The sequence below is a fragment of the Monodelphis domestica genome, chromosome 3 (genome assembly GCF_027887165.1).
Source record: "Monodelphis domestica isolate mMonDom1 chromosome 3, mMonDom1.pri, whole genome shotgun sequence".
Classification (NCBI taxonomy): Eukaryota; Metazoa; Chordata; class Mammalia; order Didelphimorphia; family Didelphidae; genus Monodelphis; species Monodelphis domestica.
In genome coordinates, this window is record NC_077229.1 from 182,942,204 (window position 1) to 182,966,364 (window position 24,161).

General features: G+C 34.9%; 1 protein-coding gene across 2 annotated transcripts in view; it reads right to left on the minus strand.

The window, feature by feature from the left end:
- Positions 1-24,161, minus strand: part of NECAB1 (N-terminal EF-hand calcium binding protein 1) — a 207,292-nt gene that overhangs the window by 92,247 nt on the left and 90,884 nt on the right. For both annotated transcript variants that reach the window (XM_001368622.4, XM_056823335.1), the window contains exons 4-5: positions 23,536-23,561; positions 4,039-4,136 (exon numbers count right to left, since the gene is read on the minus strand). In XM_001368622.4, the coding sequence (XP_001368659.1) occupies positions 4,039-4,136; positions 23,536-23,561 (124 nt within the window). The remainder of the gene's footprint in view (positions 1-4,038; positions 4,137-23,535; positions 23,562-24,161) is intronic.

Sequence of the window (24,161 nt, forward strand, 5' to 3'; positions counted from 1 at the left end):
ATAAAGAAAACTATTTGATTTGGGGGAATATTTTTTGTAAGAAAATAATAGCCCTTTAGTTTCTCATATAAAGAAGGGCAGTATGGTGTAATTTAAGGGGCCCTCTACAATCTGGCTCTCATCTATTTTCCAATTTATACTTTTCCCCTGCATAAACTCTGAGTTCGTCAAACTGGACCTAACTACTTGCCATTCCCTGACAGGCCAAACAAATTAGGGGGCAGGGAGGGGATAATTTACTTAAAATTAATACTTTAGAATCTACTAAATTTCTCTTAGTTTCTATCTCTTGACCTTTCCCACCTCTTTTCTCCCTCATCCTTTTGGGTTTTTTCATCTTTTCCCTCAAGTACCTTCTACATAAAAGGTGTTTGAAAAATATTTATTTCATTGAATTTTAAAAGTTTTTTCTTCTCTCTGCCTCTTATTCCCATTTTTCGCCATTCCCTTCCCTTTCTTTTTTTTCCTTCCCTTCCCTTCCCTTCCCTTCCCTTCCCTTCCCTTCCCTTCCCTTCCCTTCCCTTCCCTTCCCTTCCCTTCCCTTCCCTTCCCTTCCCTTCCCTTCCCTTCCCTTCCCTTCCCTTCCCTTCCCTTTTTTCTCTGCTCCTCTACTCTTCCTTTTTTCTTTTTGCATTCTCTTTCCTCATCCAGCTGTCTCATCTTTACTCTTCTTTGTGTCTCTCTACCTTTTTTCTACTCCTTTCTTGGTTTCTTAATAACCTGAATTTAACAATAAGTTAATTATTGAATCAAGTTGGTGGATTCCTGTTACTAATTTTAAAGTTAAGCATTTTATATTTTGTCTTTTAAAAAAGAATTAAATTTCCTTACATTAATTTGTAGCCTACAATTTCTTTCTTCTTTGCATGGGGTGGCTCTTGCCAATAATAACTGACATTTTAAAAATGCTTTACACTTATTTTCATATTTGAGTCTCACACAATGCTGTGATGTAGGCAGCAGAGTTATTTTTACTCCCACTTTAAAGAAGAATACACTGAGGTTTGGAGGACTTACATCACTTGCCCATGGTTTCATAGTTATTAAATATCAAAGGCAGGATTCAATCTTATAACCAAGTCCAGTCCTTTACCTCTCACAGAAAAAGGATTCCCCATCCATTTATTGTTGCTATGTTAGCCCCCAAAGGACCATACCTCTTCCTAAATTCATGTCAATGCCAGAATAATTTATACCAAGGTTAAGATTTACAAAGGTCTCAGTAGAATATGCAAATATAAGCATTTCTGATATTCCCACTACTACTATTAATACCACTACTTTAATCAAATAACAGATTATGCATTGCCAAATCAGAAAATGTTGTTTTTTCCCAAACTTTCTATACAAGAAATATTTTAGATATTACTAAATGGTGGAGGAAAAGTAAAAATTTGAGGAGGATTTTCACCATAAAATGATGACTTTACTATGAAGGTATTGGGAAATATTTTACTTGACTAACAATTCATGTAGATACTATTATCTTTCCTTTTTCAGAGATTTACATATTCTCTCTTCTAGAATTATTGACCTGAAGTGGGGAAGAAGGCAGAGTAGAAAATGGAATTGAATGCTTTAACCAACTTTCTACCTCACTATGCTAGTCACCAATCACCATTCCCCTCATACTACTCTACAAGTGACTCAGAAAGCAGACTGAGGTTATAGAGAAATGAGAAGAGAAGAATGAGACAAAATGAAGGGAGGAGTAAAATGGCATCTCAGGATGTTTGGAAACTACTAAAAATAGTGGCATATATTTAAGTCAAGATTTTTTTTAAAATGGCATGAAAATATCTCATTTTTGATTTTATATCTCAAGTTCTACCTAACAGCCATAATATTAAGACAATTTTATGTCAAATTAAATACGAATTAATGTACTCTCAATTGCCCCATTTTCCTTCTAGGTTTTCTTCCAGGAGACAATGTTTATTCCATAACATTTGTAGAACTCTTCTGAAGCATGCATGGAATTATTTTGCAAAATAGCTTTTAAATACCTTATTCTTATTTACCTCTAGTTGTTACTAAATGACAGCTTTTCCCACTGGTCCTATTCTGTACAGTTGACTGGTCAAGCAATTCGTTCTGAGACTGTCTAACAAGAGTAAGCCCAGAGGAGCTAATATTTTGCATTTTTCAACAGCTTCACTTTAACATCTTTTTACATAGCACCCATTACTAAAATACCTCTCTGCTTTGACTTGGGTGGTAATGTAACAAGAAATAATGGGAAAGCACTGAAGAGTGGATTATTTCCCTTCATTTGAGTAGAATTTTACTTCAAATATCAATTCTATAAGTGGGCTTTATGGTTTGCTAACCCATGAATATTATTATGAATATAAATTGAAATATGTTACAAATATTGTACATTTAATACTGTTTAAATCATCTTAGTATGAAATGGATTTTCTGTTTCCTTCAAACTTTAGATATCACAGGCTTAGGATGGGAAGATTAGTTTGGAAAGAGTCCCTTCTCTCTTCTCACAAAAAAAAAAAAGATGACCAATTGTTGAATACTAACTCAAAAGCATTTAAGAAAATCTATTTTTTTCCCAATGACTTAAGTTGAAATACTGATATCTTGCTAAAGAAGCAGCTGAATTGTGTAAATGATTTTGAATTTCTGGTATAAACAAATTCCCTTTGAGAATATTGAGAGCAACATTCTAAATGTTGAGGGAAACCCAGGAGAATGCTTATATTACTTATGTTGCCTAAGAAGCAATCTTAGATTATCATGCATGTTCTAGAGATCACATAGACATGTTTTTCCAAGGCAAAAGTGGAATCCTGAGAACCAAAGAATGTAACAGAATAATAGTTAGGAGTCCTATAAAGGCAATTCAGCATGACATCCAGAAAAAATATGGTGACCAAGTTAAAATATATATGGAAGTCATATTTAACAGGAATAAAAACACCAATGCTAATATTCTGAACTGGAAACAAAGTTGGAAATAAAGATAGGATTAATACAAGTAAAATATACTACAAATACTCTTAAAAGTACCAGGTTATTTTCTGACAAATGTGTTTTCCATGCTGAAGATCAGAAGTTCTTAGTATTGGTCAGTGAACTTGGTTTTTAATATTTTGATAATTATATTTTAATATATTTTTTCCTTGTCATGCTATGTATTTTATTTTATGTGTTAAAATATAATTCTGAGGAGTCCAGGTGGTTTTATTAGCTTACCAAAAGGATCCATTACACACAAAAAAGGTTAAGAACTCAGCATAGACTTAAGCTTAATGTTAGTTATCTTAGTTACTTAGTATCACTGAGAGCTTAAATAATAGATTCATTTAAAAAATAGGAAACTGGAAAATGAGGGGGTTTCCCACAATTATGGAATGGCCAAACAAACTGTGTTATATGATGGTGATTGAATACTATTGCACTATAAGAAATGATGAACTGCTTGATTTCTATAAGAACTGGAAAGAACTACATGAACTGATGCAGAGTGAAATAAGCAGGACCAGGAGAACAATATACAAAGTCACTGAGACATTGTGAGAAGATCAAATGTAATAGACTTTACTACTAATAGAAATGCATTGATCCAGGATAATTGTTAGAGACATGAGAAAGAGTGCTATCCACAGCTAGAGAAAGAACTGTTTAAGTTGATATGCAGAAGAAAACATATGATTTATCATTTGTTTATATGGGTATATGATTTGAGGTTTTGATTTTAAAAGATTACTCTATTACAAAAATGAATAATATGGACATGGGTTTTGAGTAATAATACATTTTTAACATACTGGAACTGCTTGTCAGCTCCAGGAGGGGGGAGGAAAGAGAGGAGGGAGACAAAATGAAACTCGTAACCATGGAAAAATTTTTTTTAATTAAAAAAAATTTAAAAATAGGGATCTCCATTAAAGAAAATAGAAAGTATGGTTTTTAACTTTAAAAAGAATCACAATAATCTTGACAATGCTAATATTTTAGGTACTACTAAAATTAATTTCAGAAAGCAAATAATAATAGAAGTTGAACAAAAATGTTCCTTACTTTCTTTGTTTTGCTCATTGCCTTTAAGATGGAAAGATTTAGGTCTTCTAGAGCAGCCAGGACATTCTCATATTCTCCAAGGTGCTGAGAAAAATATTCTGAAAGTAGAATAAACAGATGCAAATGGGTATTTTAACCTTATAAGAACAAAAGTACACTGCCAGATATTTAGCCAGAACTCAAATATAATTGACAAGGCAACAATAACTGATGACCAAAGAGCATTCAAGAGACTAAGTTACTGATAGACCATTTGGTCTTCAGCTGAGAAAGAAACTGGATTATAGTTCTCATTTTTTAGGCAATATTCTTTCTTACAAAAATCTTATAACTCTGGATTTACTGACAAGGCAAGTTCAAAGCTGCTCTTACTAGTAGGATGTCACAGATTTCACTATTCTAGTTAGCTCAAAATATGAAAATAAAATTTTATTTTTAATCTAGTGAAATATTCAAGGGAAGTAAAAAGTCAGTGATGCTATGATTTGAAAACTACTCAAAAATAAAATTAAGAATATACTTATATTTCATTAAAGATAATCATGTATTGGACTGTGTGTGACCACAACCTCAAGGTCTTCATCCATATGGAGGGAACCATGTGGTACAGTAGATAGAGAGCAGGGCCTGGGGCAGGGAAATATGTATTCACATCTGATTTCAGGCACTTACTACTTTTGTGATCTTGGGTAAGGTACTTAATCTGTCTCAGGTTCCTCAAGTGTGAGTGGGAATGATAATAATAGCTTTCCAGAGTTTTGTGAGGATCAAATAAAATATTTGTAAAGTGCTTAGAACTATATCTAGTACATAGTACTTGCTTATTTAATGTTTCCTTCTTTCTTTCCCTCCATATCAGAATTACCATGAAGATTAAATAAGTTATTGTATTGAGAGTAATTTGTAAGTCCTATGTAAATGTCACCTATCATTATTAATAGGAAAAGGAATTGGACCTATGATTTCTTTGGTGCAAGGAATTCCCAGATGAGGAAACTGAAATCCCATTAACAATGCAGGCTGGTATCTTTTTTGAAACTTAGAGTGGCAATTCTTGAAAGTTGCCTAAACCTTGAGAGTTTAAACATTATACTCAGGGTCACACAGACAATATGTGTTAGAGTCAAGGCTTGGACCTGGGTCTTCCAAACATTGAAGCCAGCTCTCTATTAGTTATGCCATAGTGCCTCTTATTATCATCAACAACAATATCATCATCATCACCACCACCACCACCACCATCATCATCATTAATAACCCTACTGCAATACTTCCTTATTCCTGATTTACCTCCTGATATTCCCTTTACTTATACTACTGAACATACATCTTTTCAATGATACTTATTCAAGTATTCCAATGGATCAAATCTCATCATTGTTGGTATTTGCTTATACACTTTAGCAATGGCACTAAAAAACTATTAATGCATTGGTTATCAATCTTTTTTAATCAAGAAGGATCTTTAATAAGGTGTAGGAATAGCATTTTGGGTTCACAGCATAAGAAAGGAGAGTACAGCACTAGTGATGGGGCCATGCATTTTACCCTGTTTTGTTTAATCTTTTATCAATGACTTCTACAAAGAAATAGAAGGTATATTTACTAAATCCATAGAGGACATGAACCTGAGAGGGACTGCTGATAATATACTGATAGATTTCAAAGAAACCTGAAGAACTGGATAGATAGATTAAAAAGTAATTAAGATAATGATTTGATGGGAAAGTCTTACAAAGTCTTGAACTTACATTTTAAGGACCATTTGTGCCATTGATGCTGCTACTAAGCATATGCTCCAAAGAGATTAGAAAGAGGAAAAGAACACGTCTATAAAATATTTATAGTAGTTCTTTTTATATCAGAAAAGAACTACAAACTAATGGGGTGCCCCTCAGCTAGACATAGCAAAATAAAATTATGATGTGAATGAAATGGAAAACTGATGTACTGTAAGAAATTATGAAGGGGACAGTTTCTGAGAAACTTGGAAAGACTTGTAACTGATGCTGAATGAAATGAACAAAGAATAATCTACTCAATGACAATAAACTTGTAAAGATGAAAACTTTGAAAAACTTAAGAACTCTGAACAATACAATGACTAACCATGATTCTAGAGAACTGATTAATAAATAATAATGCTACTCATCACCTGACAAAAAGAAGATGGATTCAAGATACTAAATGAGACATGCATTTTTGGACATGGACAATATGGGAATTTATTTTGCTTTCTGTGCATATTTGTTATAAGTATTTTGTTTTTCATTTAAATTGAGGCAGAGTTGGAGGGAGAGAAAACAAATATTTGTTAATTAAAAAAAAAAAAGAACAGGGGGCAGCTGGGTATCTCAGTGGATTGAGAGCCAGGCCTAGAGATGGGAGGTCCTAGGTTCAAATCTGACCTCAGACAATTCCCAGCTGTGGTGACCCTGGGCAAGACACTTGACCCCCATTGCTTAGCCCTTACTACTCTTCTGCCTTCAAGCCAATACATAGTATTGACTCCAAGAAGGAAGGTAAGGGTTTAAAAAATATGTTTTTGCTTAATTTGGACAAGCCAACAATTCAATGAAGTTGTCAAAAATAATGTGAATTGTGACTACATTAATAGAATTCGTGTATGAATCAGGGGAGGTAATAGTTTTACCATATTCTCCCTTAGTCTTAACATAGCTAGGGTACTGCATTTAGTTCAGGGCATCATATTTTAAGAGGGAGATTAACAAATCAGAACACTTTCAGAGGAAATGATGTTGGGATAGAGAAAATTCAAGAAAAAATATCACATGAAGAGTGAAGGTACAAGGACTTGACTAGATGATTTTCTAATTTTAAATTTACTTATTTATTTGTTTGTTACATTAATATTCTCAGGTATATCCTTCCCTTCTTTTCCTCTCAGCACTAAAGAAGACATTATTCAACAAAAATAAATATACTTATAAAACTGTCCTGCTCATTTCTATTTATCATTTATTTCCCTAGAGGTGGACATATACAAGCTATTTTTCAAGCAATATTTCTGTTTTTGTATATAATGTTCTCGTGGTTCTATTTCACTTTTCATAATTTCATGTAGGCATGTTCATGCTTTTTTCTCTAAAATTTACCTGTTCATAATTTCTTGAAGCACAGTAGTATTCCATCACAAATCATATGCAATAATTTGTTTAGCTGATAACTAAAGAACTTTCATATGAAATACCTTAGACCCAACCTCTTGGTTTCTAGACCTGAGAGACAAGTTTATCCTCCCAGCAATCAGCCCTGACAAACTACTTCCTCTTTTCTCCACACCATGTTACATAGTCGATAGGCATCATCCTTGAACTTTCACCAAGACCTCCAACTCTACTCCCTGAGTCCCTAGTTTGTGAAAGCAGGGCTTTTGGCTTATTTCAAGGAACCGTATCTACTTCTATGTCCAGGTACCTCTTCAACATGCCTCTCCTTTCAAAACCCTATATGTATATGTTCCCTCTTACTTGCTTTTCTCTATCTAAAGAGCTTGGGACTTCTCTCAATATATGTTAACAATAGATGCTCTATTAGCTATCTATCCCTATGGTATGTATCTATATATCATTTATTGCCACCTATCTATCAATTTTTCTGTCTGTCTGAAAAAGAATGTGGTTTGGGGCAGCTAAATGGATCAGTGGAGAGCATGTCAGGTCTAAAGATGGGAGGTCCTGGGTACAAATCTGGCTTCAGGCACTTCCTAACAGTGTGACTCTGGGCAAGTCTCTTAACCCCAATTGCCTAGCTTTTATTTTTCTTCTGCTTCGAAATATATTCCATATTGTTTCTAAGACAGAGGGTAAGGTTTTTTTAAAATGTGGTTTATATTCCTTGTAAATCAAAAAAGTATAATTGGGATCAGTTGATGGAAATTATAAAGAAGATAGATTTGCCCTCAAAATATGAAGGAACTTTACAATAATTAGAACTGTTCCATCATGGACTAGGCTACTTAGTAAGACAGTATACTCCATACCACTGTAAGGGTTTGTCAACCAATTGACCTCCTGCTAAAGAGTTTGCACAGAAGATGATTATATTAGGTGAGAGATCAGGTCCAATGAAATCTAATCTAAGATCCTTTCCAATTCCAAGGTTCACTTGGTTTCATTTATTCAGTATGAATCAATAGGATAAATTTTAGACCTGGAAGTGACCTTAGACATCATCTAACCTTTCACCTCATTTTGTATGTGAGTAAGGACCAAAATAATTAGACAAATGTGCCAAGGTCACATAGTTCTCTAGTGGCAGATATCAAAATTCACAGAGGGGTTTCATCATAGAAGATATCAGCCTCTGGAGGCACTGCACAGTTGCTGTGAGATAAAATAGAAATTTCAGCCTGGCATTTATAGTCCTTCACATTCTACCTCCAGCCTGCCTTTCCAGATTTATCTTGCATGATTTCATTTCCTGTACTTTGCACTCCAGCCAGTCTGGTCTGCTTGCTATTCCAAGAACTAAACCTTTCACATCTTTTCTGCTTTGGAATAGACTAGCTCCTTTCCCTCCAACACTCCTGCTTCTTTGATGCCTCAGTTTTCTTCAAAGCTCAGGTCTGGCCTTATTTCGACTGAAAGCCCTTTCTAATTTTACTCCCTAGTGATAAATTGTAAAGAAGGTACCAGCCATGAGAGTGTTCAGTGCTCTCTCCCACCCCATATTATCTTAATTTTCTTATCTCTCTGAATATTGTATTCCACCTTTCCAACAGAATATAAACCACTTGAGGGCAGGGAAAAACTTCCACTTGTGTCCTGTAACCCCACATCTTACCATGGAACCTTGCATTTGTTAAATGTTGAATTAAATCTTAGACTAGAACCAAAATATTCCAAATCTTCGTTAGGTACTTTCTCCAATGATACTAGTTAACATATGTTAAGACTCCCAAAGAGATTTCCTTACTATTAAACTGTGAGGTAATCATGATATTTTTATCTCCATTTCAAAAATGAGTAGCGATATCAGAGAAATTGTGACTTGCTTAAAATTGAACAGCTAATAAATAACAAAGTCAGAACTTTAACTCAGATCTTCTATCTGTAAGACTATGTTTGAGTTTGTGTTTGTAAATATCTAACATCTAACTTCTAAAGGAAATGAATGATTAAGTGCCTGAAATATTTATCAAATGGTTTTATCTGTTTTTCATGGGGGAGGAATCAACACATTCCTTTATGATCACTGACATCACTAAGGGAGCACACAGTTTATTAGAGCATAGGATCAACCCCATAGAGGTAAAGTGGAGAGTTGAATGGGCTATTGTAGTAGGTGCTAAGATGAAGTCTACATGAAAGAACACCTCAAAATTCAAAGAAGAAAATAATAAAAATAGAAGTAGATAATTGATACAAAGTTCATGACTAGAACTTTACTGTCAAGTGAGTTGATTTTTTTTTTTGTTTATATCTAATGTAGGGGAAGAAGTTAACAGGATAAGTAGAACAAACAGGAAAAATCATGACATTTTATTTTAAAAATTGGTAGAAAAATCAAGGTTTTACCAATTTAAGAATCTGATGTCCAAAGATTTCTGACCTTGGAGTCAGGAAGACCTGAATTTAAGCTCTGTTTCAGATACTTACTACTTGGGCAATTCTGAGCAAGTCACTTAATTTCTGTAAGATAAGAGAAGAGAGATTCTGCATTTAGGAGACCAGTCAGTCTCTCAGCTGAAGAGATAGTGGAGGAGGGGCAAAGAAAAGCTGAGAATTCTAAGCTGGGAAGAAGCTTATTTCTTTGGAGATTTACTAACCCTTCTGAAACCTTTCACTAAGACTCTTAATTACAGCTGTGTCTAAAATCCTCAAGAGGGATTGTGGATTTGGACTTTTGAACAGAGCCATCTAGACCCTTTCCTGAGATCTCTGTCTCTTTGTCTCTGTCTCTCTCTGTCTCTCTGTCTCTGTCTCTCTCTGTCTCTCTGTCTCTGTCTCTGCCTCTCTCTCTGTCTGTCTCTCTGTCTCTGTCTCTGTGTCTGTCTGTCTGTCTGTCTGTCTCCCCCCTTATCCCTGGACTCATACTTTCAAGGTCTAGTTAGTTTGAAAGTAGGGGTAAAAAAGCAGTTGGCAAAAAGGAGAGGTCAGAGCTGAAAGGCCAACTTGCAAGAGGGGAAAATATTGAGGACTTCCTTTTACTCACTTTCCTGCCTCATATCCCTGCCATCCCCTTCCTACTTTAACCTCAATACATTATTTGACATTTAGGATTTGGGGTTTGGGCCTATCTCTAAATAACATAGCTAAGGGGACCTCTGTCTGTCTGTCTGTCTGTCTGTCTCTCTCTATATATATATACTGTCTCTATGTCTGTCTCTGTCTCTGTCTCTGTCTCTGTCTCTGTCTCTCTCTCTCTCTCTGAAAGCTGGCTTCTCACTATATCTCCGATTCCCTGATTTCTAGCTTACCTCTCTAGGGACTTTTGGAGATTTCTTTGGATGAGATCAGGGTATCTTTTATTGTTGTGAGATATCACAAGCTAATCTTCTCTAAAGAGCTTATTAACTCATATGAATTTTCTAATAGATTTTACTCTTTAGAAATAATCTGATTTTGTTTGCTATTTGCTTGGATAAATGGATTCAATCCATGGTTATTATTTATGATCATTTTTGTTTAAAATTTGGTTTAATTTTGGGGGTATCTTTCTTCTTTAAGGGATATTAACAAGGGAAACCAGCAGTTTTGTTGCTTTTTAACAACAGCAAAACCACGGGCTACATCAGCAATAATAAGTGCAGTAGACACATCTAGTTTTCATCTAGTATTTCTTCTCACAGGATAACTGAGCATTTACTCTTATAGCCCAGCCCTTTCTCTTACTCCTCTCAAAGCAGGAATCACACATTTCTCCTGGATAATGTGGGCAAGATTCCAGATGTCTTCCCACGAGCTTCATTTAGACAACTCATATGGACAGACACATCTTACATGGACAACTTACACACTACACAGTCACATCCAATTCAAATAGAAATGTCTCACCATGGGTAGTATATGGATTTAGAAAACCACAATTAAACAGTCTATGTTGTTTATATTTTTAGTTATTTATGTTTTAAATACTTTAGACCACACTGGAATTTTATGAGCATTTGGAATTTAATAACTCTGCCCTACACCCATATTCTCTGACTTCAGCCCCATTCCTTTTTTTCATTTTTCTTTGTTACTTCTCAAGAATACAGATCTCAAGGCCACCTATGTTGGAACAGATGAAAGAATTAAAAAGCATTCACTTAGTGTTTAATGTGCAGAATGCACTATGCTAAGGACTGAGAATACAAAAAGAAAAGCAAGATAGTCCTTACTCTGAGTAAGGGGAGACCTCACATATGGAAGGTTTCAGCTGCAAGTCAGGTAGAAAAGTCCCAAGGGTCTTAGAATGAAGTAGCAAAGCAGTTGTTATTATTTCTTTTTTTAATGCTATCAGCACTGAAAAAATCATGTCAGATTCTAGCAACAAATCATTTGATAGTGCCAGGGACTTTGGTGCAGGCACTTATTTTTCTGAGACCTTAGAAGTTACGGTTGTAGCTCCTTAAGAGCAGTTGCTAGGCTTTGTCTCCATATTGGTTGCTTCCCAAGGATTATGGCTAAGGGTTCTGGGCTAGAAGTATTGTTAATCCTAAAGCTCTTGGGTTCAGGGTACTGGGCTGTTCCCAACTGGTGATCAAGAGGGTAGTGGTGATGGATCAACTTGCTTGCTTGTTTCTCCATCAGTGTGCTCTGATGCTTCAGTTAGGCTGACTTGTCTACCTCTGGGAGACAATTGGGGAAGATGACTGGCTCCTTCTCTAAAGGAGTTGCTTTCTTGGATTGATAGCTATGAGACCTTGTATGGAAGCAGGACCAGGAATTTGGAGAAACCTGCCACATCTAAGAATGCCTGTTGATGTAACTGGTAACTGGTCAGGTAGGAAAATGGGGTCCTCCTCCACAAATACTCCCCTCAGTGATGGCTTCAGAGGCAGATCTGGAAAACAGGCCTAATGGTTTTATGAAGCTGCTCCTAAGAGTCTTGGGTTGGAGGGTCTTTGGCTGTTAACATCCTGCACTAAGGGAAGGTGGTAACCAAAATGTTGCTGATGGTTTGGCTTCCTGGCACATTCTGCTTCCTCTCTCTCCATCAGGATGCCTTGTTGTTTCATCTAGGCTAGCTTGCCAGTCCTGTGGGTGGAAGTTGGTTGGCATTTGAGCCACAAACTGCCAAAGCTTAACAATGAATACATTCAGAGTATCCACCAATCACTTTGCCAGACATTAACAATAGAATAAGGACCAATTTAAAAAGTCACAGATGAAAATGTTGTCACCAAGCCCATGTACTTAACTCTTACTTAAAAAACCTTTAAAGGTCAGCATCTCCGTAAGAGCTTTGTTTGGCTTAAGGGAACCCTAATTTTTCTTAAACAGTCTAGGTCTTAGTAAAGGCTTTGTTTGACTAGCTTTTTCTACATTTTTAAACCTTCTAAGACATCCCCATAAATTACTGGATCTTTTTTCTGGGGGTGGGGGGAATGGGAAGGTATTAGAACCATAACATTTTCTTTGTCTTCTGGATTTCTGGGATTCCCCTTGTTCTAACAGCCTTCTTCTGCCCTCTTCTTTCCCAGTCAGTGCTAAAGCAGAGCATGTGCCAAATCAAATCCATACAATAGGTTGAAGGAAGCCTAGTTGCAGTCCCAGGATATGGCCATATAAGCAGGGGCTTGGCATATAGAAACTAAATTTTCTAGGAAACAGTCCTGGCCTTGGTAACCTGGACCCATTAGATTGTAAGCTCTTTGAGGGAAGAACTATATTTTGTCTTTTTTTTTTATTCCCTTTTCAGCACTTACACAATGCCTGGCACAGAGTAAGTGCTTAATAAATATTTATTGATTGACTGATTGACCCTGAACCCATTAATCTTATGCTCATAGTTCCTACACCCTCAATTTTCAGAGATACTATTTAAATTTAATTTAGATTTTTTAAATTTAATATTATTCAATAGCTAGTCAGGAAGTACAAAAATTGTACGATTTAAATATAGCCAATATTGCTCACAAAGCTTTCTTATTGTTATGCTCTCAGATCAAGCTCCCAGTCACATGTAGTTTCATTATAATTATCTTCCACAAATCTATAAATACCTCAAAATACCTAGCTACCAAGAACAAAATTTGAAAGAGAGGGTAGTATAAAAGAGAGAGGTTATGAAAATACTTAAAAGCCAGCCAGAGGCATCAAAGCAATCATCCTGCTCCCTTTAGATTTGCAAGAGGAAGCAGAGGAGGCATGAATACAAAACAAAATTGGCTCTGCTTTGCCAGGCCTACCAGTGCTGGAGGGTCAAACTCCAGCTGCAGAAATTAATCCTGGGACTGACTGACCCTCAGGAAGCCCTGAGATCTCTGGTCCCCTGTGTGTTGATGGGAAGAATGAATGTTTTGTTAGCAGTGGAGAATATTAATTGGGGCAGCATCATGTCAAATATAAAAATAGATTTTAATTGTGGCAGAAAATTTAATTAAGAAATGAAAAGTAAAAGAAAAAGAAAAATCATTTTGATATTGAGATTATATATTTAATTGATTTCCCCTAAAAAATACATGAGTCAAGAGAAAAATTATTTATTTGTCTCAAAATCCTTACCTTCTGTCTGGTAACAACTCTAAGACAAAAGGGCCAGGGCTGGGCAAATAGGGTTATGTGATTTGGCCAGGGTCACACAGCTAGGAAGTGTGTGAGGTTGACTCCAGCCCTGGCACTCTATCCATTGTGCCACCTGTCGTCAGTCCTCAAGAGAACAATTTAAACAATACCAGAAAAGCAAGTGACTGAAATCTGTGAGAACTCTGATCAATATGATGACTATTCATGAATCCAGAGGATTGATGATAAAACATGCTATCCATTAGAGGTAGGTGATGGATTTAGTGTAAAGTATAACAAATATTGAGAGAATTTATTTTCTTTTTTTATTTTCTTTTTCCCAATAAAGTAGGTGTGGGTGGGAAAGAAAAGAGTTTCTTTTAATTTTTTAGAATAGCGAGTTGGGGGGGGGGGGCAGCTGGGAGGCTCAGTGGATTGAGAGCCAGGCCAAGAGACCAGAGGTCCTGGGTTCAAATGTGACCTCAGACACTTCCCAGCTATGTGACCCTGAGCAAGTCACTTGACCCCCATTGCCTAGCCCTTACCACTCTTCTGCCTTGGAACCAATATACAGTATTGATTCCAAGATGGAAGGTAAGAGTTAAAAAAAAAAAAGAATAGCGAGTTGGGGGTAATACAAAGGTGAAATGTGAAGTGTTGCAGACACTTACAAATGGGGTCATGGTACTATTCTTTTTATTTCATTGTTTTACTTTGTTATGAAGCCTCTCATGAAATGAGAGTAATTTGTAAATATCATTTGAAACCAAAAGGCATCAATAAAACTTAAAAAAAAAAAAGAATACATATGATCAAGAGAGTCATGGCTGACAGTTTCTGTTTGTTTCTTGCATGAATGAAGATTCCTTAGATGTGGTCAGAAATGTTTGCTCTAAAATGTATAAAATTGCAATATTTTGTTTTAGTGAATATAATTGCAATGAGAGGCAGCCTTGTTTACTGTCAGACTTAGGTATAGATTCTGCCTCTGAGACATATTTTTGACCCTGGGCAAATCAATGATTCTCCCACTATCCTAAGCAACTCTGAAATAGTAAGTTGCCACATCCATGCATAGAGCCCACAAAACTAAAAAAGTCACAATAGTCTTTTCTCTTCCCCAGCTGAAACTAATAAAACAAAAACCTTCAATACTTAATTTCAGTCAGAACACACAAAATTCACAAAATAAGGACCACATTATAATTCTAGTGATTAAGATGCAGTGTGGGAAAAAATAATAAACATGAATTTCAGTGTGACTAGAATAAAACAATATATTCTGCAGCAACCTTCAGGAAACCCAAGAATGCCAGCCACACTGCTGATAAGAAGACAGATGAAATCCTTAGGGAAGGTTCTAAAATTTTCTAAGAAACACCCTGAGGATACTGAGATGTTGGTGTGGCTACTTGATTTAGTGTTAAGTGGGGGGGGGTTGTGTTTTTTTTTTTCCAAGAAGAGACTAAAGTTAAAAGAAAGATAATACTTTAAAAATTTTGAAGTTTCTAAATAGGGAGAGGATAATGTATTATTTGAGAAATAGGAATAGAAAAGGTAGGTAGCAAAGCCAGAATAAGGCAGCACCTTAAATTGCCTTTTCACCACTCCCAGCCTCCAACCTCGCTTTTTTTTAAGCAAAGCTGTTAATTAGACAAAGACAAATGAGAAACAGTCAACTTAATGGATAATCGAAGTCAAGGAAAAGTCTTTCCCCTCCTTTTTCCCTTGAGTTATTTGATTCATTTCTTCATTTCTTTTCTTCACTTCCTGTGAGCTGACCTAGCCAGAGAGTAATCATTGTGTATATTTAGATAGACTTGGTGGGAAAAGGAAAAGCCAGAATGGATTTGCTGGAGCTTCATTCCGAGGTTTTGCTGGAGTGGCACTTTCTATGAAGGGTATTTTGTGATCTTCCTAATTTCTAATGCCCACATTATCCAAAATTACTTCTTATGTATTTTGTACTGACTTAATTATATACATACGTATGTGTGTGTATACATACATATATATATATATATATATATATATATATATATATATATATATCCTAGGAGAAAGTAAGCCAAGGACCATTTTGTTTTCATCTGTATCCTTAGCCTCTCACATTGTGCCTTGCACATGTCATCTAGTCATTTTTCAGTTGTGTTCTACTCTTCCTTCCTCCATTTGGGGTTTTCTTGGCAAAGATATTGGAGTGATTTGCCATTTCCTTCTTCAGATCATTTTACAGGTGAGGAAACTGAGACAGTTAAGGGACTTGTCCAAAGTCTCAATGCTAGTAAGTGTGTGAGCTGGATTTGAACTCAGAAGTATGACTTTTTGACTTCAGATTTGGCACTCTATCCTCTGTGCAACCTAGCTGCACTGTGTTGAACTTAGTAGGTACTTAAATGTTAACTGAATGAATGAAGGCAATAACCCTGTCTAAGGTTCATTCTTTGAAGTTCTTTTTAGAAGGAACAGTAAATAATGAAAAAGACACCAAGAGTGCTTTTGTGTAAAGAAAGGGTTCTGTGTTATTTTTCAAAAGGTATGAAATTATGGTCTTGTTATGGAAGGAACAATTTGATACCTAATGTGATTTTTTAAAAGAACTTTATTTGAATATAAACCTTTAAAATATAGATATGAAGAAATAATTTTCAAGTGAGCTTTTGGACAGCCTTGGAAAGAAAATAATCTGTGATGTGAATTTGAAGATTTGAATCTCTTTGTCAACAATGTGGAATGATTCCTCACTTATATGGGAAAAGTTTAATGTTATAAAGAGGCTGAGAAAGATCTTTTATTTATTAAAATCTAGATAAATATGAGTATGAAGAAACAAAATTTCTAGGAAACCAAAAAGAAAAACATATGGAAAGTTACAGAACTGCAAATGACAGGTAATGACAGAGCTCACTTATATGCAAATATTAGATATTATTACAAATATCTTATGTTATATTTTATTATGATATATGTATTGACTAAAGAAGATAAAACAAAGAAATTGTGAAATCATAGAAACATTTGAAACTGTAGCATTGATTCAGAAAGGACTCAACTTTTTAGAAGGATTTAAGGAATTGTAATTTTTAAATTAATTTTATTATAGATATGAATATATGTATATATAATAAAATGTATGAATAAATATAAAGTCAAGCTGTACGATAAGAGGAGCTAATTTTGCCATTAAACTAAAACTACTCTAGTAAGAAAATGACAGATGCTCAAGAGAAGTCAAAAGATGCAGCACTTTGACATTTACAGTCAGCCAAGAAAAGGTTTCAGCTGAAAGATTCTTGAGTGGTCAGCGGTTATCTGTCCTCCATTGATGTTCTTCGTCACCCAGGGTTTGAGAAAGGTTAAATTTTTGAATGTGATTATTGCTCTCTACTGCCACCTCTGGCTAGAGAAGGAAAAGCAGAGTATCTTAAAGATGTTTTAGCATCAAAGTCAGAGAACAGGTTGTTTTACTCAGAGCTCTGTTCTGATTGGGCAATGCTGCACCTGGGGATGTGAAAAACTGGCTGATCTGGTCTTGAGATGGCTGGTTTGATGAGCTTAGCAATTAGTTGTCTGGCTTAAAGAGAACTGCTATTTATATTAAGAGCTAATACTTTCTAAATTCTTTTTCAAGGATGATGATTAATTAATTGAAAATTTACAAAGACTGTGTTCACTAGAGAGGAGAATTTCCTTGTCCTCCAATCTAAAGAGTTCTGAGGATCAACACCGAGTAGTTTCCAATTGTGTGGATGTTCCTGAATGGTCCAATCACATTAATGCTGTACTTTAGGGATGCAAGTTGCCTTAAACTTCCCTCCTTAATGTGTTTCCATGTGAGGTCCTTAGAAGTCTGTGACTATTTCCCTTTTGAGCATATTAATAAGAGAATGGGATCTAACCATATATGTGTATTGTGATTTGTGACATGTATTTTATTTTATATTGATATAGTTGTAATTCTTTTGCCTTAATAAGTAAGTGGTTCTGCTTAAGATCTAAAAGTGTCATAATGAATGGCTAGTTGTATAAACAGAAAATAGTGGATGGGGGCTTAAAGGCTAGAGTAGTGAGTAAAGAAAGTATTTCCTCCCAATAAGGCTACCCCTAGAAACCCCCCAAAATTCATTGTAAATGTCTACTGTTTATCTCTGAAAACTTAGACGTGCTAGCATGAGAGCAGGTTGGAAGAGCAAAACAATCCTACAGAAAAAGGATGCCTTACACACCTAGTTGAGAGGTGTATGACCCCAAAGTATATGTTGTGTGTGTATAGTATTTAAATCCCACCTTGTCTATAAACCTCACCCATAGCAATATATGCATATATATGTACACACATAAATATATATGTATGCATGTGTGATTTATGTTAATCATAAGAAGTGGGGAAATGGTCTGGATATCTTATTTCTGCCCTGTTGAACTTAATTTTTATTCTTAATTTAAGAATAATAAAAAATGAATAGTAAGGCATGGGTTTCTCTATCCTTATATATTATTTAGCATACATAATCTATTTCTACATAAACACATCTTATTTTTCACTCAAATCTGCATTTGTGTTTTTATTTGCATCCAACCTAACAGAGAATAGATATTGTAAAGAGAAAGAAAGAAAAGAAAAAATCCTAAGTCTTTTATTGACATTTTTAGAAACTAGTCAAACTATTAATAAATACATATGTGAATGCATTCATATATATGTACACATACATATACATGTATATGGTGGATGTGAGTTGGTTTCTGTGTGTATTTGTTGTGCAGAATGAATATTTTGAGACTCATTATTTTGGAATTCTGCTATTTGGAATTCTATGTTGCATTTGTTGTTAATGTAGTAGCAGTTTAATGAACTTGAAAATAATATTCATGTATTAGAGATGGGATCTGAGGAGTAAGGGTCAAAAAATGTGCTAGAAATGATGCTACCATCTTAGAAAAGTGCTTGTGATTTTAAATAATTGCAGAGGAACTCATCTCTAGTTATACTCAGAGATGGAAGTAGAAATATGCTATCTAAGTCCCATGCAGTTGAATGAGAAAGAAGGGGTAAACTAGAGGACAATCCACGCAGATTATGTAAAAATTTGGCCATGAATTGCATGGCTTGACTGATGTCCTAGGAGAATACTGAGAAGGAAGAGACAGAAGTGGCAAGTTGGGGTTATTTGGCTTTGGGGGAAGGTAGATCCCAAAGGAGAGATAGGACTCTTGGATCTGGTGCTTTGTGGTACACATCAGAGATCCAAAGGTCAGAAAGCATATCCTTTAGGTATGAACAAAGGTCCAAATGTCCATCTTCATTACAAATTTGGTTGTTCTAGTTATCACAGTTGCTATATTATTTACAATATAATCTACATTGTTTTTTTACAAATATGGATTTAAATGAGACCTATAATGATGCTATTTTTTTTTCTAGTGAACACCTATGTAGTTATTTTCTAACAAAAACATTTGTTTTAGGGAAATAATCCAAATTTAGGGATGGGCTATATTTGGAACAATACACTAAGTAGACTCAAAAAATCCATTATGAGCTGAGGCAAAAAAAAGTTTTTGAATGACTCAAATATAACATAGAATTAATATTCACAAAATGTCAAATTAATCTTTAATAGCAATAAGCTGTCAGTTTCAGAACTATTTCCCTTTTACAATTAAAACTTTTGAGTATGATTTCATCAAAAAGATGTAGACAATACCTACTGGTTAGGTCATAGTAAGTATATTTGTACGAAGATTTAACTGAGTAAAGATTTGTTTTGAAAATGACAACCAAAATCGTAGTCCTATTGGACAGGCAGAGGTGAAGGAATTGAGGAGATTAGGTCAAAAAATGGTTAATTGTCGGAACTGAATGAATCATAGTGACTGCATTTTGTGATTCAATTTTGAAATTAACTTAATTCTCTTTCTTTCCCTATTTTCCTCTCTTTTTATTCCTTCCTTCCTTTCTTCCTGCCTGCCTTCCTTCCTGCCTGCCTTCCTTCTTCCTTTCTTCCTTCCTTCCCACCTGCCTTTCTTCCTTCCTCTATTCCTTCCTTCCTTCTTTTCTTACTTCCCCTCTGCCTCCCTCCCTCCATTTTCCCTCCATATTGTGCTTCCTTCTGTCCTTCCTTTGTTCCTTTATTCCTTCCTCTCCCTTTCCCTTTCTTTTTCTCTTTCTCTCTTTCTTTCTTCCCTTTCCTTCTTTCTGAGAATCAATGCTAAGTATCTATTTCAAGTCAGGATTAGACAATGGGGTCAAGTGACTTTCTCAGTGTCACAACGCTGGGAAGTGTCCTGGGCCATATTTGAAGCCAGGACCTCCTGTCTCTTGGCCTGACTCTTCATCCATTGAGTAATTTTGCTGCCCCACTTAGTTTTATTTCTATTTAATTATGGGCTTAGTCCAAATTCTGTTTTGTGAGAGAATCTTTATTCACTGGGAGAAAAACCTTATTGCATTCTTTGAACTTAGTCTTGGGTAACTGGGAAAGTGTGTCTTCTGTTTAGAGATCCTTAACCAGTATCTAGATTATGTTGGCAAGAAACACAATCAGATTCTGAAATTGATCTAAGGAATTTTCTGATAACTGTGCATCGCAAGCAGTACTGATTCCATATTGACCAAACAGTTAATGTTTCCATATTCCTCAGATACTTGGAAGAAGTTGGAGATCTTTTTTTCTTCTGAATTCAGAGAATTGCACCTTACTTTCCCCTCCCAACCTGGAAAGTCTCTAAACTTTCATCCAATTAGAAATCAGATGACCTAATGTTATATTATTTCCTTCTAATTAATTGTTCTTATTTGATTTTTAAAAAAATAATACTTTATTTCTCCCTCTATTTACATGTATGCTTAATTTTCTTAATGTATAAAAATCTATTTCCCCTTGTTTTTTGGGTGCAGCCCTAAGATGAGGAAGGGGTGTAGTCCTAATTTGTTAAGCAGTTGGAAATGTTCAGAAAATCAAATCTTTGTTTCCTCAGTCATTTCATCCCTTGTTCCTTACAAAGGGAAATGACATTTTTACATTTTTGTGGGAGATCCAATTCTATTCCAGTTTAATCTCTTCATTTTGTAGATAAGAGAATTAAAATGCAAAGAGATTAAGTGATTTGCTAAGATCATATAGTATATAAGCAGAAGAACTGTAGTCTTCCAATTTCAAATCCTGGGCACTTTCCCCTGCATCATGGAATCTAAGTAACTTTATCAGTAAAATTAAGGGATAATAGGAGCATAGATTTAGAATGGGAAGTGACTTTACTTATCATTTCAGCCTATTTATATCATTTGTGAGGAAAATGAGACCAAATAATTTGCCCAAAGTCATATAGGAAGTAAAGAGCAGAGTTGGAATTGGAACCCAGATCCTCTGCAAGTCCAGCACTCTATCCACTGCAATAGGATGCCTTAGTTTCCTCATATGCCACATAATAACAGAATCAGACCATCTGACCTCAGACGGCACTTTCAAATTTGAAATCAAAATGATACTACTACTTGAAGAGGGCCTGTTGCACTCAGTGTTTTACAAAACACATTAAGGGCAGAAGTTAAAGACAGTTCATCAAATACTCAAATCTGTTGAAATTAGTTGAGAATTTGTTCTTGTGAAAGTAATGTACTAATTGTAGTAACAATTGACTTCCTATTAGCATATTCCCAACCTTTTCAACAATGAATCACCAAAATAGTTTTAACAAAAATTATAGCAAAAGGGGAATGCCTACTGTACTCTTACAGAAATTCATAAAGGATCATAATTTAGCTTTTTTCTTCTTATTTTAAATAAGTTTTATTACTATCTCTTGTTTCTCACATCATCTTAGTATCCTTCCTCTTTCCTTTCCCAGAGAGCTATTCCATACAACAAATAGTAAATAACAACAACAACAAAACAACCTTTTTTTAAAGAGGAAAAAATAGCACAATTGATTGATATGTTTAAAAAATCTGAAAAACATGTGCAATGTGTGATACCCCTGGTATCCTACCTCCACAAAATAATGGCCTGTCTTCTCAAATCTCTTCATTTGAGTCATGCTTGATCTTTATATTGTCTTTTATATTCATTTTTTTTATTTTTTGGTGAGTGATTTTTTTTCTATTTACATTATATATTATTTTCTTGGTTCTGCTTACTTCACTTGCATCAGTTCATGTAAATCTTTCCATATTTCTCTGTATTCATCACATATATTACTTCTTATAGCATTATAATATTCCACTACATTCACGTATCACAATTTGTTTAGTCATTTCCCAATCTAGAGGTATCTACATATTTTTCAGTTCTTTGCTACCACAAAAGTACTGCTATAAAATTTTTGAAGTATATGGGGACTTTCTTCTTGTTGATAGATAATTTGAGGCATTAACCCAGGAAAGGAATCTCTGGTTCAGTGGTTAAAGATATCTTAGTCACTTTATTTGGATAAACCTCAGTTGCTTTTAAAAATGATTTTACCATTTTCCATCTATACAAACAATATATTAGTGTGCTTGTCATTCCACATTCCCTCTAACATTGACTGCTATCATTTTTTCATCATTCTTACTAGTTTGTAGAATGCGATATTAAACCTCAGAACTGGTTTGACTCACAATTCTCTTATTATTTATTGTTGATTTGGAGCATTTTTCATATGATTGTGAATATTTTGCAATTCTTTTGAGAACTCTTTGGTCTTTGATCACTTATCTATTGAGAAGCGTCTATTAATCATATAGACATAGATATATTTTATACATCTTGAATACCAAACTTTTATTAGAGAAATTTGATATGATGTTTTTTCCCCTTCCATCAATTCCTTTCTTATATGAGATGTATTCATTTTGTCTGTTAAGAAGCATTTCAGTTTCATGTCATCAAAATTATCTGTTTTATCTTTAATAATTACCTTTGTTGTTTAGTTAAGAATACTCCTCCTACCCATAGCTGTGAATTATATATGATCTGTTTTTCTTTTAATTTTTTATTTTCTGATAAATATTAAAGTTGTATATCCTTTTAGAACATTTTGCAGAATATGTTATAAGGTGCTGGTTTAAGCCTAATTTTTGCTGCACTGCTTTCTAGTTTTCCTAGCAATTTTTTTAATCAAATAAGTAGATTTTCCCCCTGTGAGTGGAGAAACTCTGATCTATTGAGTTCCATTGTTTCTGATTCTCTTATGTCTAGTCTTTTCCATTGGTTTGTCTCTTTATTTTTTAACCAATATATGGTTATTTTGGTAACACGTATTTTATAATACAGTCTGAAGCCCAGAAATGCTATTCCTCCTTCATCTCTACCTCTCTTCATTGCTTAACTTGGTATTCTAGATACTTTGTTTTTCCATATAAATTTCATTATTACTTCCATCAAATTCTATAAAGAATCCTCTTGGTAATTTAATTGGTAAAGTATTAAAAGTATAAATACTTTTTAAAACCTTACCTTCCTTCATAGAATCAATACTAGGTATTAGTTCCAAGGCAAAAGAGCAGAGTAAGAGCTAAGCAATGAGGGTTCAGTGACTTGCTCAGGGTCACAGATCTAGGAAGTGTCTGAGCCAAGATTTGACCCTAGGATCTCTGGCCTCTAGCCTGGCTCTTTATCCAGTGAGCCACCCAGCTGCCCCCTATAAATTAACTTTGGAAGTATATCCCTAATTTAGCTTCAAAGGTTAAGTGATATATTTTCTTAACTCACAAAATTTTTCTTCACATACTCTTCAAGGAGGATTCAGATTTATCATACCCTTTATTCCTTTCCTGTTTCAAACAAATTTTGATTATGTCAAAATATCTTTGGGTTTAATTTATCTTAAAAGAACTTACCACATAATTCTTCTGTGTCAAGATTGCTAAAAAGATAAAAAAAGAAATGTGATTACTTCCTCTGGATATTAATCAGTTTTTGTAAAATCAAATATAGTTCTTCTCTAGCTCACAAAAAGATACTATTAAACAATGCCCATTAGAAGTACTCACCTGTCCAATGAACAGGCAATTCTCAGCCAAAGAAATCAAAACTATTAATAAGCACATGAAAAAGTGCTCTACATCTCTTATAATCAGAGAGATGCAAATCAAAACAACTCTGAGGTATCATCTCACACCTAGCAGATTGGCTAACATGACAGCTATGCAAAGTAATGAATGCTGGAGGGGATGTGGCAAAGTGGGGACATTAATTCATTGCTGGTGGAGTTGTGAATTGATCCAACCATTCTGGAGGGCAATTTGGAACTATGTCCAAAGGGCGATAAAAGACTGTCTGCCCTTTGATCCAGCCACAGCACTGCTGGGCTTGTACCCCAAAGAGATAATGGACAAAAAGACTTGTACAAAAATATTCATAGCTGCGCTCTTTGTGGTGGCCAAAAATTGGAAAATGAGGGGATGCCCCTCAATTGGGGAATGGCTGAACAAATTGTGGTATATGTTGGTGATGGAATACTATT